At 42.8% G+C, this 14,240-nt stretch overlaps 1 protein-coding gene across 1 annotated transcript in view; it reads right to left on the bottom strand.

The window, feature by feature from the left end:
* Positions 1-4,271: 4,271 nt before the first annotated feature.
* LOC144774115 (vomeronasal type-2 receptor 26-like) overlaps positions 4,272-14,240 on the bottom strand; it is a 103,205-nt gene continuing 93,236 nt past the window's right edge. Inside the window, exons 6-8 of the mRNA XM_078659140.1 lie at positions 13,505-13,729; positions 9,573-9,696; positions 4,272-5,473 (exon numbers count right to left, since the gene is read on the bottom strand). Of these exons, the coding sequence (XP_078515266.1) occupies positions 4,557-5,473; positions 9,573-9,696; positions 13,505-13,729 (1,266 nt within the window). The 3' untranslated portion in view covers positions 4,272-4,556. The remainder of the gene's footprint in view (positions 5,474-9,572; positions 9,697-13,504; positions 13,730-14,240) is intronic.

Here is a 14,240-nt window from a genome sequence, read left to right on the forward strand (position 1 = left end):
CAGTTCCACTCTGGCTGGAGCTGTGGTTACCACACACCATCTCAGCCCCTACAGCTGATGCATGTGTGGCTCGGGACATTGGTGACCTATTGGTGGCAATTGCGGACAGACCTGGGTCTAGGCGGGCAACCATCCCAGCCGGTCTGGTAGTGTGCCAGCGGGCATCACAACGGACCACCATTGCACCACTATGGCTGGCCGGGTCACACGATATCTGTGGTGGGGGAGGCGTGACTAGCTGGACCCATACTCTCTCTCCCCCTCTTTGGGACACCAAGTTGGACCGTGCTCCAATATGGGGTTGGTACATTGAAGATGGTTATCTTGTTGTTTATTCGCCTTACTTCTAACTCTACAGGACACCAACACTTGGGTGTCTAGAGCTGAAAAGACTGAATGGAGTGAGCGTCACTACTGACTCTCTCCCCTAGTGATTGATCTCATACTTTTACCACATGTCTCTCTTCTAGCTGTTATTTTAATCCAGTTAATCTTTGAAATCATTCTTTTAAATCACTCTATGTTTCAATAGTTAGGGGTGCATCACGCGACCCCTGTGCACATTCTAGATGGACAAGAATCTTTTTGAGGCTGTTAGGATGATATGATTTGTCTTCTAGACATGTGTATGTAGTAACTTTGCTTTTGCTTTCTTGTCATCCCCCCCTTTAGGCTACAACTAGGATTGCCGAGACATCTTGCCCACGGACACCAAAAGTGGTAGGTAGGAACTTCTCCACCCACCATTACGTGTAGATAGTTTTTTTGGCACTTAGGTCCTGATGAAATTTAATGGATCAGTATTGACCGCCATGCATGAAACATGTCGACCACATCATAAGAGTTGAGCTTAGCTTCACTGTACCACATACCAGCAAGCGGCCACACTGCTTTTCTTTCAATAAGGCAGATAACCACCCCAATAAAGACTTTATTTGGATTATCTAACCTTTTTTAAACATCACCCACTAAAGTCACATCTACACTGTCTTTTAGGGCCCTCACACATACAGCATCATACGGCAAGGAACAAAAGATCTCCGCCAAAGAGCCCCTTTATGGGTGCCTATTGGGTATCGCAGCACCGACCCGATGAGGAACAAGTCCATATGATGAAGCATGACACCTAGCATGCTGGGTGTGTGAGGACTCTAGTTCTGAAAGGGAGGATTCCCCCCCTTCAGCTTCTGCACACTTTTTTTTCTCTACCTTAGGGGAACAGCAGACTCTTCTTGGAACAGATTGACTGGGCACGTGTGCTGGACCCCGTTAACAAGCCCTACCAGTCCCCCTTCTATGTTGAAGAGAACTTTACCTTGCACAAAGTGGTTTGTTTTGTTGCTTAGTAACATTTTTAATTTTTTTAAAACTAACTTCCAAAGTGGGAGTTGTTTTTTGGAAACGAAAACAAACCTGATGGCTAAGGAGTTTTAGCACCGTGTATGGGGCCTTTAATTATATTTTGTGCTTTGAAATTGCCATAACTCACTTGGCGACCCAGTAAAATCAAGTGATGGTCGCCTAGCTCTAATGAGTCGTAAGGTCAGAGCTTTCCAACAGGTAAGATAGGTGAGGCTCCGCCATCAGAAATCCAGTGGTTCTCCTATCTCTGAATAAGGTCAGGTACCACACTTTTTAATGGATTCCCCACATTCAGCAAACTTGAATTGACTCAATATAACCTGGTGTACTTTTATTTCATCGCTGCGCATTCATGGCGTGCCATGCACATTCTCAAAGCACTTCTTAGCAACGTCCTTTCAATAGGTACATCCTGTGATTGGCAGCTGATGTAATGATTCAGAATCTCTGCTTTCCTACATGATTGTTAGGAGTGAGAGGAATTCTAGAAAGGAAATCTGTAATCCTGGTCAAGAAGGTTTGAAAATCACCCATAATTTCAACATATTAAATACAAGGTTTATAGGTATAGGTGGTCCTGTTTTCGGTGTTTAGGTTTTTGGGATTTCAGGGGTGTTTTATCAGTGTGTTCCAAACCTCTTGAAATCAGTGCTTATCAGTGTTTATTTAGGTGCCAACCCCCAAAGTAGACAAACACAGTATTTTCCCAGTGTTTATAAAACATGTTGTTTTTTGCAGTGAATTTTATAAAGCACATATAAAGCACATATTTAATTTAAAGTAAGTGTAAGGCTGTTTACCGTCTTTCTTTGGCAGTGTTTCTAATGGACTTGTGCTAAACTGTTTTCCAGCATAGAAAGACTGCATTTTGCACTCCTACTGACACTCGCATCTCATGCTCACTCTCACTTCTCAATGCCTTTCACACTAATGCTATCAGTACTCTCACTGGTTTACAGGACTAATAAAGAACGACTGATATAATACTATAATCAAATGTTTTGATAAACAAATTTCTTGACACAGTTGGGGGCATTCTCTTACTCTTTACTGCATATTACAACATTGTAAGTGGGGTGAAACTAGTCAACAGCATAGTACCTTGTGTACCATTTAAAATATTGAATTGCACCAAATTAGTTTGTAGCCCTGCATTCCAATGGGCATGAAACTAAATGCTTTAAGCATGCTCACCACTGCTTTTCTGCACTCTTTGCCTGACTACACTAAAGTGGTGCTGTTGTTGTCTGGACAGTCATAGCTGTCAAGTGTCCCCATGGCAAATGCCTCTCTTTAAATCAGCCTTGGCCTTCCAACAGACACTTTGCATTCTGGTCTTGAAATGTTGCTGTTAACATTGTAACTATGGGCTCAAAAACCCGAGCATGCATTTTGGCAAAACGTCAGGATTCGCTGAATGTATCAAAGATAATACTGGGACACCTTGCATCTCTGAATGTGTTAGTATGTTGAAAGTCTTCTGTCATGCTTTCGCATTATTCCATGTGAATGGTGACAGCAGTCTTTCACAGGGTCCTGCCCCTGCACCTTGCATTGGATGTTTAAACCCTGGGGTGTTTGGCAGGTGACCTTCTATCAATACTGACTTGTTGGAAAAGGGAAGCAAATGTTTTACCATTCTTGTCTGAGTGTAAATGTGATAGTACAAATGACCAAGATTCTTATGGCCCCGCCACTGTACCAATCAGTGAAAGAACTACATTCTTCCAAAAGTTACATTGTGTTGGCCCCTTCAGCAAGAAATAAAAATAACTTGTTCTCTCACACTTTCCTTTCTTTGAATTCCATTTTAGTTTGTGTTTGTGCAGCTTTGTATCAATGTTTATCTGTTTACACTGATGAGGGCTAGTTTCCTTTCATTTGGTTTTATCAGTTATAAGAGTTTTAAAACTAAAACAGAATAGCCTAGTGCTCTTAGGATACCTTCTGACTAATGTATTTACCTGCCTGTTGATGAAAGAGAGTTTGAAATCACAACATTTCCTGCAATTACTCATTCATCCAACAAATGTGAATTCAGCTCCTGCTTTGTAGAACGCTATATATTTATGATATTATAGAATCGATTAGGTGTGGCATACTTTTTAGCAAATCCTCTTTTAGGGGATTATTATGATGGTGTAAATGTCGCTGGTTTTAATATTATTACATTTTCATCCACATAGGGAAGCACAAACGTAGAATATACCACTGTAGGGAGTGGGATAAGTCAGACATGATGGCCATAACATTACTGCCATTAGTGCGGTGGCTGCCAAAATATTAGTCATAAGAGAAAGCTTTTATGTTACTTTTTAAACAAGGAAAAATATATAACTTTTACATTGGAATAGAAAACAATACTAAGGACCCTACTTCTGGACACTGTTGTGGAAAGGAACTGCTCGACCTCAGGTCAGCGATTCTGACAGCAAAGGGGCAGGGGGGACGTGGGCTCTACAAGGCCCCCAATGTTGCTTTCTGACAGCCTCTCCATATTGGAAAACCTACATGAAATGGCTGTGGGAAACTGACATCATAATCTCGACGGCAGAGTCATCGTCAATAAGAGATTACGTGATCTGCCTGACGCACTAATGGGCTACTTGAGCCTTTCGGAACCATGTTGGAATACCCCCCTCATTTTTTACTTCGACCACCCTCATCTTAACACAGCAGTTACACTTTAAACCTACCATGTCGGGCAGAAAGCCTGTGACCACTAGGTCAGAGGCTTTCTGCCCGACATTATAATGACGCTCCTAAGTGTTACGAGTAACGTAATTGAACTTTGCATCCAATGAAGAAACACCCAGAATTCAAAACACAATCATTTTTTATAAACAAATTACTGCATTTGGTTTTCCAGTTGTACAGAACATGGCGAAGAAAGTTATAAGGTGTTAGAAAGTGTCATAATTCATGGCATCATACATTTCCACTTACGAGTCAGATAGTTTGCTACATACAATATTTCTATCCATATTACCTATAGAAAACTGCACATTATATTTGTGTTGTTGCCTATTTTAGCCATGTAACCTACTAACACCATGTCTAGAGTGCAAGATATTGTCTCTTAGTAAACGTGAAGGAGTTATTGTGGCACTAAGTGATGAAGGATGATATTTAATCAGTATGGTATCAAAAACCACAGCATAAAATAGAAAATTTCTTGATTTTGTAATTTTTGATTATTTCTTGCCAACAGACTTAGATTTTCCTACAAGATAGTCCCGGGTGTTTCTTTCAGGTCTCACCAGAATAATATAACACTTTGGAAAGAATATACACCCCAGCAGTCCAGCACTAGAGCACAGGATGGCAAACACCTCCACGGCCACCATGTACTTCCCTTGTGTGCTCAAGTATGCTGGGATGAAAGAGATCCACACACTGACAAACACCAGCATACTGAAGGTGATCAGCTTGGCCTCGTTGAAGCTTCCAGGCAGATTCCTTGAGAGAAAGGCCACAATAAAGCTGACCAAGGCCAGGAGGCCCATGTATCCCAGCATGCAGTAGAAAAACATATTATCACCTTCATTACATTGAAAAATGATCTTTTCATTGTAAGACTTCAAATTTTGTTCTGGAAATGGAGAGGATCTCACCAACCAAACCACGCAGATAAGAACTTGTAGTAAAGAACAAGAGAAAACTATAGAGTTTGGTGTCTTTGATCCCAGCCACTTTCTGGCTGGGCTGTTGGGATTAGTTGCTTTAAAGGCAATGACAACAATGATAGTTTTGGCTAGAACAGAAGAGACACTGATAGAAAACACAATCCCGAAGATGATCTGTCGAAGCATACAGGTGATCTTCCTGGGACGGCCGATGAAGATGAAGGAGCAGAGGAAGCAAAACATAAGGGCTAGGAGAAGAATATAGCTGAGCTCACGGTTATTGGCTTTGACAATGGGAGTCTCTCGATACTTGATGAAGATACAAAGAACTGAAACAGCTAACAATGTACATAACGTTGCTGAGGTGCTGAGTGTTAAACCCAGGGGCTCTTCGTAAGATAGGAACTCAAACACTTTAGGGATGCAGCCATCGCGTCTTTCATTGGACCACTGGTCATCAGGACACTTTGTACAGTCAGTTGTGTCTAGCAAAAAAAAATATTTGTGACTTAGTAATGACATACCTTAAACAACAAACTGTGTGTAATTGTTAACTGGGTCTGGTTTGTTAAATCACCTCTGTCCTTTACAAGCACACATGGCCAACTTGAGTAAAACATTTCTATATGTGCCATTCGTCCCTGCAGCAGTGGAATTCCCTTCCGGTACATATCCGCGCTATCGATTGTCCTTCGTCCTTCAGAAAGGCTATTAAGACCTTCTTGTTCCCTTCACCCTAGTCTTTACCTATCAGTTCCTCTTAGGCTGGCCTACATTGTTATCGTTTCTTCATGTGGCAGCGCCAGGACGCCCCTTTGCTGGGGCAGCTGTGCGCTTTACAAAACGAATACCATAACATAACATAACATAACCAGCAGTACCTTTCCGCCTCAGGGCAAAAGTCACTTGCTCAGCAAACTCATCCCTAAAATGCTAAAAGATCACAGTATCACCAGAAATTCAAAGTTTTAATATTAACTTATAAAACAATCAACTCCAAAATCTTGACTACAACGACATTGTTGTGTGAAGTATATATGGTATGCAACCTTCCTGTCTTGTACCAGTCGCTTCGGGACATTTCACTGCTTGCACAGCACCACCTCAAAAATAGTGCAGCAAAAGCAGATGGTGTAATGCTTGGGCAGTGCAGCTGCAAAAGGTTTCCAGTGGGCGTTATGTATAGGGAACGTTTCCAACAAGGAAGGGAAAATGGATTACCTGGGGTGTGGGGCGGGGGGTTCTACTGTAAATATATACAAAATACAGAGCATCACAGAAGGTAGGTACGCTGCCTAATACATGAGGGTCGCATCACGCCCCCATCTGCCACAAGGCTCAACTTGCTGCTCTAGCCCTACACAGAGAGAGAGGAAGCAGAGGGCATTTAACAAAGAAAACAAAAAGTAGATTAAAATAAAACTCATTACTCAATAAACACCAGTGTAAAACAGGCAATGGTGAATGTTGCACGGTAAAATATCCTAAAAACATATATAATGGTAAATATAGTTGAACTATTAAATTCACATCTATGTACCTTGATGATATACGTACGTGGAAGCAGAGTTCAAAATGGTACATTCATTCATCCCCGTATATATTTTCCTTGACGACTTAGAGGTAATCAGTAGCCTGCAGGTATTATTTTTGTAGGTTGATATTTTTTAACTTAATATTCTGACAATCAACCAATGACTTGTTGACTAGGTCAGTGACACCAGCCACTGGTGGCATCTTTCTTTTGTATAATGAACATACACACGCTAGGTGGCCTTTGTTCAGCCACCAATCCCCCTCTTTCATCCTCAACACCACCTGTTACTTTGCAGCTTGATTCAAGCACTAAACGCCTTGACTGTCTTCATCTCCAAGACAGAGAAGAACACGAGGGATCATGTTGGTAAATCTAGCGCCTCATCTAGAGACACTTGAGGTAGTGAAACTTACTGGATGAGCCTTGGTGAAGGCAAGATCAAAGCCATGCTGAATGGTGATCCAGCAGCTAGTCTTGTGCTATGTTGCACTACAATATCCGTAGCAGCGCAGTCCGGTCCTTGTCCCACTGAATGATTTCACTCCAGCTTCTCTCTACCACTTTCATTGAGCAGGCAAAACACATGCAAATAAAGCAGATTACAGATGATGATTTAGGTAGTGGGCCAACTCAAGAAGGCCCTATGTATTTATTTGTGGTGTGTTGTACTTTACTTTGTATTAGTTACATAAAAGCAAGTATTTGACTGGAGAATCCTTTATTGGGTTTGCTGGATGAGTCTATACTCACCTTACATCTACCTCCTCCCTGAGAAGCATTGGTCTGTCCAACCCGCGCTACCACTGAGAGTAAAGTGTTGAAGGGGTACTTGTCCCAGTTGCTCAGAGTCCATTGTAGACTGGCCCCGGCACATCAGAAGTAAAAGCCTCAACCACCACGTTGGGCCCAGTAATTCCTGCTTGCCACGTGGCCCTCTGAAAAAGTTTCTGATACGAATGGAGTAAAGGCAGCTAGTGTGACGGAGGACATAACATCTACCACCCTGCCTTTACTCTACCCACCAATATCTCTGCCAGCCCTACATACATCTTTATAAATTGACAGGAACTACTGTAACTGTGGTTCCTGTCAATGTAGGAAACGTTTGAAGGGTGGCTCCATTAAACATGATGGACGGCCGTCAAACTTTCCAAAGTTTTTATTTTCCAAAACAAACTCTCAAAGCAGGAGTTTTCTTTTGAAAAAAAAAACTAATGACCCCTATAACACTGGATCTTTTTAGGATGGTGTGGGAATCATGTTTCAGTTTTTCACTCTACCTCACTGTTAGAATATATGGCGATCTCATATATGTGTACATATATATACATATATATATCTCCCAAATACGATGGACGGTTGAATAGCTTCCTTCTGAATGCCCCTACTCCCTCATTAGAGGAAGCTTTATGCCTATGGAGTAAATTTCTTTGGCATAAACCTGGTGGTATGCTCACCTGTAAACTGGACATGCAGACTGAGAGTGTGGTGGAGAGGGTACACCATCAACATTGCAAGGAAGGACCCTCCTGCCTAACTCTAAATCAGCCTCTAAGTCCAAAGGTTGAAGTTTTGACCGGGTCAAGGTGCAAACAGTATCCACCCAATGAGGTGACTTCATCGGCCACGAAAGGTACATTTTTCCTCCCTGAGCATTTCCCTACAAAACAAATGGCTTCAGCGGGATTTTTCCCAGTGCTTCCCTGGATTTGAAGGGACACCTTTGGATACATCTTTTAAGCTAGCCCTGTTGGCATATTTCAGCATCTACACAAAAGACTAAATCAGAAGATAAAAGGTTGAACTTGAGAGCCTGCTTGGTGTATCTGACCTGCAAATCTTCGTGGTCAGCCTGGTATTACACCTAGGTCCTGGTCAACAGCTGCAGTGGTTTCCGGTAGATGCTTTAATTTTTATGGATATTTTTTCCAGTAAATTTTAAAGCCATATCCCCCCCCATTACATTTTAGTCATTAAGTGTCATTTTTCTGATTACTTTTTTCATTTTTAGAAATAGTTGTGGGAATTCTCTGGTGTTGTGTATTGACTTTTTGACTGTTTTGTCACTGTTAAATACTTGATACATTATCCTAAGTTAAAGATGGCTTCTCTTGGCCATAGCACCTAGGGTTAAGGATAGAATAACATTTTTGAAACTGTAGGGGATATTCACAAGTAAGTTGCCAAGAGAGGCGTTAGCCTTTTTGGCTTCACACCTTTCTCTGCCACTTCGGAAAAGCAAGGCTGCACCATATTCACAAGGACATGGTGCAGCCTTGCTTTTCCCCCCGCGATGGCGCTAAGTTTCACAACGTAGCGCCAACGCAGGCCCCCTTGCACCAAAGTGCAGGGGAGCCTGCAAGCAGGGAGGTTTGTGTATGTACAAGAAGGTGTCCCTTCCTGCTCATAAAGAAACCTAAAATGCCAGTTTGTAACTTACATGTGTGCTGCTTCATGCAGTATACATGTAAGTTACGAAATAGCATTTTTAAAAAAAAGTTTGGTCTATGTACAGGAAAGGACACATTCCTGTACATAAACAAACCATTGCATTTTGCATTTTCCATGTATGCTGCGCAAGGCAGCACACATGGAACATGCAAACACGAGGAGAAATAAAGCATTTCTCCTTTTATTGCCAACTTAAGACCTAGGTTTTCCTGGTCTTAAGTTTGGTGTTAGCTCCTATTTACGCTGGCCTTGTGAATGGGGGCAGCGTAAATATCAATGAGTGTTGCGGTGGAACGCCCACCACAACACCCACTGCACGCCCCTTTTACGCTAAACACAGCTTAAGTGGCTTAATGCTGCCTTGTGAATAAGACGCGGCCCCTATCGCCACCACAAATTCACTGAAAGTGACATTGTGGTGGTGGTATGGGCTTGTGAATATGCCCCTGTGTGTTTTACCTGATAAGATTTCAGGTAGGACTCACAGCCTCCCCAATGAATAACCCAATGTCTGATCAGAGACAACACTTTTAACAGAAATTGACTCGTCATCTTTGAGTTCCCTAGTTCCTGGACAACTGACTCATAGCACTTACCAGTATCATTACTGATTTCTCCCTGGGAGCAGGGGACACAGTCGAAGCAGCACACAGGCTCTCCCTCTCTGGCAGCCTTTCTGTACCCAGGGGGACAACTCTCACTGCAGACAGAGCGGGGGATCTGCCGGAGAAATTTAAAGCTTTAAAATTAAGGTTACAGATGAGAGTTGGATCTGGTGGAATGGTAGTGAAGGCCGATGAGTGTGAGACCCAAAGGCACGATTGACATGGAATTGAAAGTAAAGACCACAGAGAGTGAAACTGTAGGAAGGGCAGAGAATGCATTGATCAAAGACATAGTGAAAGGTGAAGCAGGAACCAAGACAGCATCAGTGGAAATGGTCTCAGACAATCTGGGGAAACACCCTTTACTACATAGTCTAAACCACGTAGTACTTTTACTATGCGGGCACTGCATCAACCATGTGGTTACCACACATTCCTTTAGCACGCATGTCGTTACATCAACTTGCTTTGGGGAATGTTTTGTTGGACTGGTGCTGGATTTAAAGTCCCACACCTTCTTTACTGTTACACAGACTGGAGTTGGAGTAGTAAATTATACTATTCGAAAGTCCAGCGCTTCCCTAAGGTACATTGTTGTAATAACTTGTGAGCTAAAGGAACGTATGGTAACAATACATTTGAATTAAAGCCCACGTTATAAAGCATGAAGGGGAAAGGCATTTGTGGATCTATCATACAACCGGTATGAACAGAGACACAGAGGGAAGGCAAACAGGGGAGGCAGAAAGTTGTCACAGAAAGATCAGTAGCCTTATCTGGGTCCATATATTCTCTGTTACCTGTGCAGCTCACCTCCTCTGCATGCAACCCCTGACCTCTGGACTTACCTGTCGCCCTGGCGGTCTGCACGACGGTGTTTATAGTGGATCACGTGATCAATGATGATGTGACGTTGTTCTGACATTATTACTCATTCTTTATGTTAGTTGTGGTGTAGAGCAGTGACAGAACATCATGAGAAGGTCCTTGATTGGAAATGATTATTGTAATCCGATCTCCCACCAGAATTATTCTGCTTTATTTGCTTTCTCCCATCCGGTGAAACGAGAAGGTGTCAGTTTCACTGAGCAACTTAATCCTTCAGTCTAGTCCTGAGTCAGGTTCAATTCGCCATTCATGGTTTCACGGGTGAGATCAGGGATTACACCTACATCATTATTATTCAATGTTCCAAAGAGACACCTGAATGAGGAATTTCATTGTGTTGGAAAAGCAGAGACTTTGGAACTAAACAGAGATGCAGACAAATAGCAAAGTATTCAGCATTGATACCGCTGCACACTGCGGGCCGTGGAGGGGGTCTTTGCTGGACCTCTAACAAGACTTTGGTTTAGTTTTGGAACAACAACCAACAAACAGACTCTTGCAACTTCCCTTCCCCAGAAACAATCCATACAGAACCTTGCAGAAGAGATAGGGATATTTGTCATTTGTGAACTTCCAATGACCAACACAGGGATATTTGGGTTATTCACATGTGACAGATCACCTTATGTATGCATAAGAAGCCCAAGCAGATTGGCCACCTCAGAGAAGTTTCTTCCACTGTAGGAATTTAGTGCTCAAACATGAGGCCTATTCAGAAGATTTTCACAGACTTTAGGTTTCACTGTTGCTGGACACGTTCATGGAGGTGTGATCTCATCTCTCCATTCCACCTGGTGCAGGACTTCCTCCGTCCACTCCCATCCTTTCTTCGCTTCACTATCCATTTGTCTTTTGCTTATTTTGGAACACAATGCATTCCAATTACCACTTAACATGTGTATGTTGTAAAGTAGATGTTCACCCAGGAGGGTATATTGGCCAGAATAACAGATGTTTATTATTACCCAACTCAGTTGTACTTATTTGATCAACCTCAGAAGGATGAAAGGCTGAGTGGACCCACTCTGATTCAAAACTGTGACCATGTGGTCGAGCACTGTCCCCGACAGTGGGCTCACTGGTCAACTAAGCCACCAGACCAGCATGCAATATGCGTATGCGTTTGAACTCCAAGGAGGACGAATTTGAGAAGACCTGATGTATTTTGATGGCTAAATTTGATATTTTGTTTTTCAAAGATGTTGTGAGCCATCACCAGCTTTGCTCATGGAAAGATGTTTGTAGGCGCACAATGGACATGCCTGGCAGGAAATGTGTTTGTGTACAGATCTGTGTGTGGAGATGTCAAGTGTAAAAGTAGGAATCTGGGGCACTCCCAAAACCTCACAAATACTCCTGGAATATGCTTTAAATATTAACAAAGTTGGAAATTTACTCCAACTTAGAAGGTAAGTAATCCATCATGAGTAAGTGTAATTGGGGCTACGGCAAGCAGGTGTGGTCAAGCAGGGAGTTTCTTCACCTTCTGTTGGACACTATAGAGAAGAGGTTCACACAGGAGGCAGGAGACTTTTGCAATAACTCTCATATGTCCTTGTTTCTACCTGCATATTTGAAGAACACAGACCAGGCCACTGGGGGTGCTGAAACAATATGCACAACACTGTCTGACCCGCAGAACATTTTCAGCATAAGATACACACTAACGGGGGTATTGTGAGCCTTGCTTGGAGAGGCAGGAAGAAGGAAGGAGAAAGGAAAGGAGAAATGAAGGGGGAACTGGGTGGGGGAGATGGCTGTGGACCAAGAAGAGAATAGATAACATTAGAATAGGGTTTCAGAGAATACAAACATGATTACTGGATCGATGGAAGTGTGTGGGGGGGTCTACCCTGGTAACAGAGAACCAAGTAACTGAGAGATGTTGGGGAAAAGCAGAGTTATAGAAATATTTTCTACATGAAAGAAATTCAGTAGGCTGAATTCAACCATTTCTAAATTAGATTCTCTTAAAAAATTGAGGAACTGTGGGGCAGATAAATCAATATTTCACACAGTGCATCGCAGCAATCCACCTTGCTGCCCTGTGGGGAAGGGCCGGCATATGCTGCTGTATTTACCCTTATGCTACTCATTCCTGTCCTTTCCTGGTGCTGGCGCACATTTAGCTGCCTGGGGCCAATGCAGGCACACTTCCACCATGGTGCAAGTCTGCCTGCGTTGCAGGAGAATTGTTTTTGTGCAGGAAGGAACACCTTCCTGCACAAAAACAATCCTGAGAGGCAGTTTCCTAATTCTATATGTGCAGCACACATAGATAGAGTAAAAAAACGAGGAGAGGCGTAGCATTTTGGCGCATTCCCAGGTCTACCACTAAAGGTAAATCTGGGAATGCACCAATATCTATAAGTCAGGGAACGTCCTTTACAACTGAACTTTTACAACGAGGTACCGTTACGACGCAGGTTCAACAACGAAAGTCATTACAACGACTTTCGTTGGAGGGCGCTCTAGGATAGGTAATAGTTTAATTTACTATCCAACACCTTCCCTACTATCCACGGGGACTAGAGTTGGAATAGTTAATTAAACTATTCCCTATCCAGCGCCCCCCAATGACGACTTGCATTGTAAAACCTGCGTCGTAACGGTACGCGTTGTAAAAGCACGCGTTGTACCGTCATACATTCCCATAAGTCTATGCATTGGAACACCCATGCTCCGCCCATGGAACGCCTCCCTGGGGCAGAGTAACGCAACGCAGCGATTAGCATTGCATTGTGTTACTCTACTTTCATCAAGGCTTTCAGGGCCTTGCAAGGTGCCCTTGTGAGGTTTGATAAATCTCGCCTGGGCCTGTAAAGAATGTTTCTCAGAGAAAGGGTTTCCTCAAGATGTTTTTCAACAGAATGATGTACGTCTGATCAAAGACCTTGTCTTGTCTATACCACCACATTGAAGTAAGTCCAGAGGAGGAAGAGAAGATAGGTATGTGTATACAAAACTGCATTTCAGCAGCAAATCTCAATATATCACCTGAATGTTACTGCTTTGCACAGATACCGATGCCTTACCTGGTTAGAGCCGTGTCCCCACAAGATGGCGCTCATGTTGATGATGATGTCATTGCCTGCAGGGGCTCGGGGGTCAAACTGACCCACTTTCACCAGCCGGATGTCATCAGCCTGGAATATCTGTGCGTTGAGGATGTCATAGGCCCCTGGCGCGTCACCGTTCTTGTCGAAAAATATCTCTTCACCGTTTACCCGGAACCGATTCTTTTTCACATAGTGGAGGACCTGGAGAGGGAAGGACAGGCAAGCGGTAAAAACAGATTTCACGTGAAAGTCACAGCAGGAGCCTCTAAAAATAGGACATAAAGTGTTTCTCGGTGCAGCTATCTCATCTGTGAGCTCCTAGAAATGTCTGCATCCTCAGGTATTGTATTTTGTTTTATGGGGCCCTGAAACGGCTGAGGGGATTTGATTAGAAGGATGTGGAGGGCTGTCTGCCTTTTGATTCCACCTCTTATTGTGCCTGATTCACAAAGTTAAACTTACACTTTTGTGCAAGTTTACTACTTTTCGGTATTCACAAAGTCTAACTTAGATCAAATGTCTAACTTGACTAGTTTTTGGTATTCACAAAGGTAATTTACTACTAATAAAATTAGACTTTTGTTCTAAGTTTATACCTTTGGGAATACCGAAAAGCAGTAAACTTACACAAAAGTGTAAGTTTACTTTTATGAACAGGGCCCAATAAGTTGGCGCCAGGACGACCTGGAGAAGCCAGGCAAAGGACCAAAAA

This window comes from Lissotriton helveticus, chromosome 8 (assembly GCF_964261635.1).
Source record: "Lissotriton helveticus chromosome 8, aLisHel1.1, whole genome shotgun sequence".
NCBI classification, from domain to species: domain Eukaryota; kingdom Metazoa; phylum Chordata; class Amphibia; order Caudata; family Salamandridae; genus Lissotriton; species Lissotriton helveticus.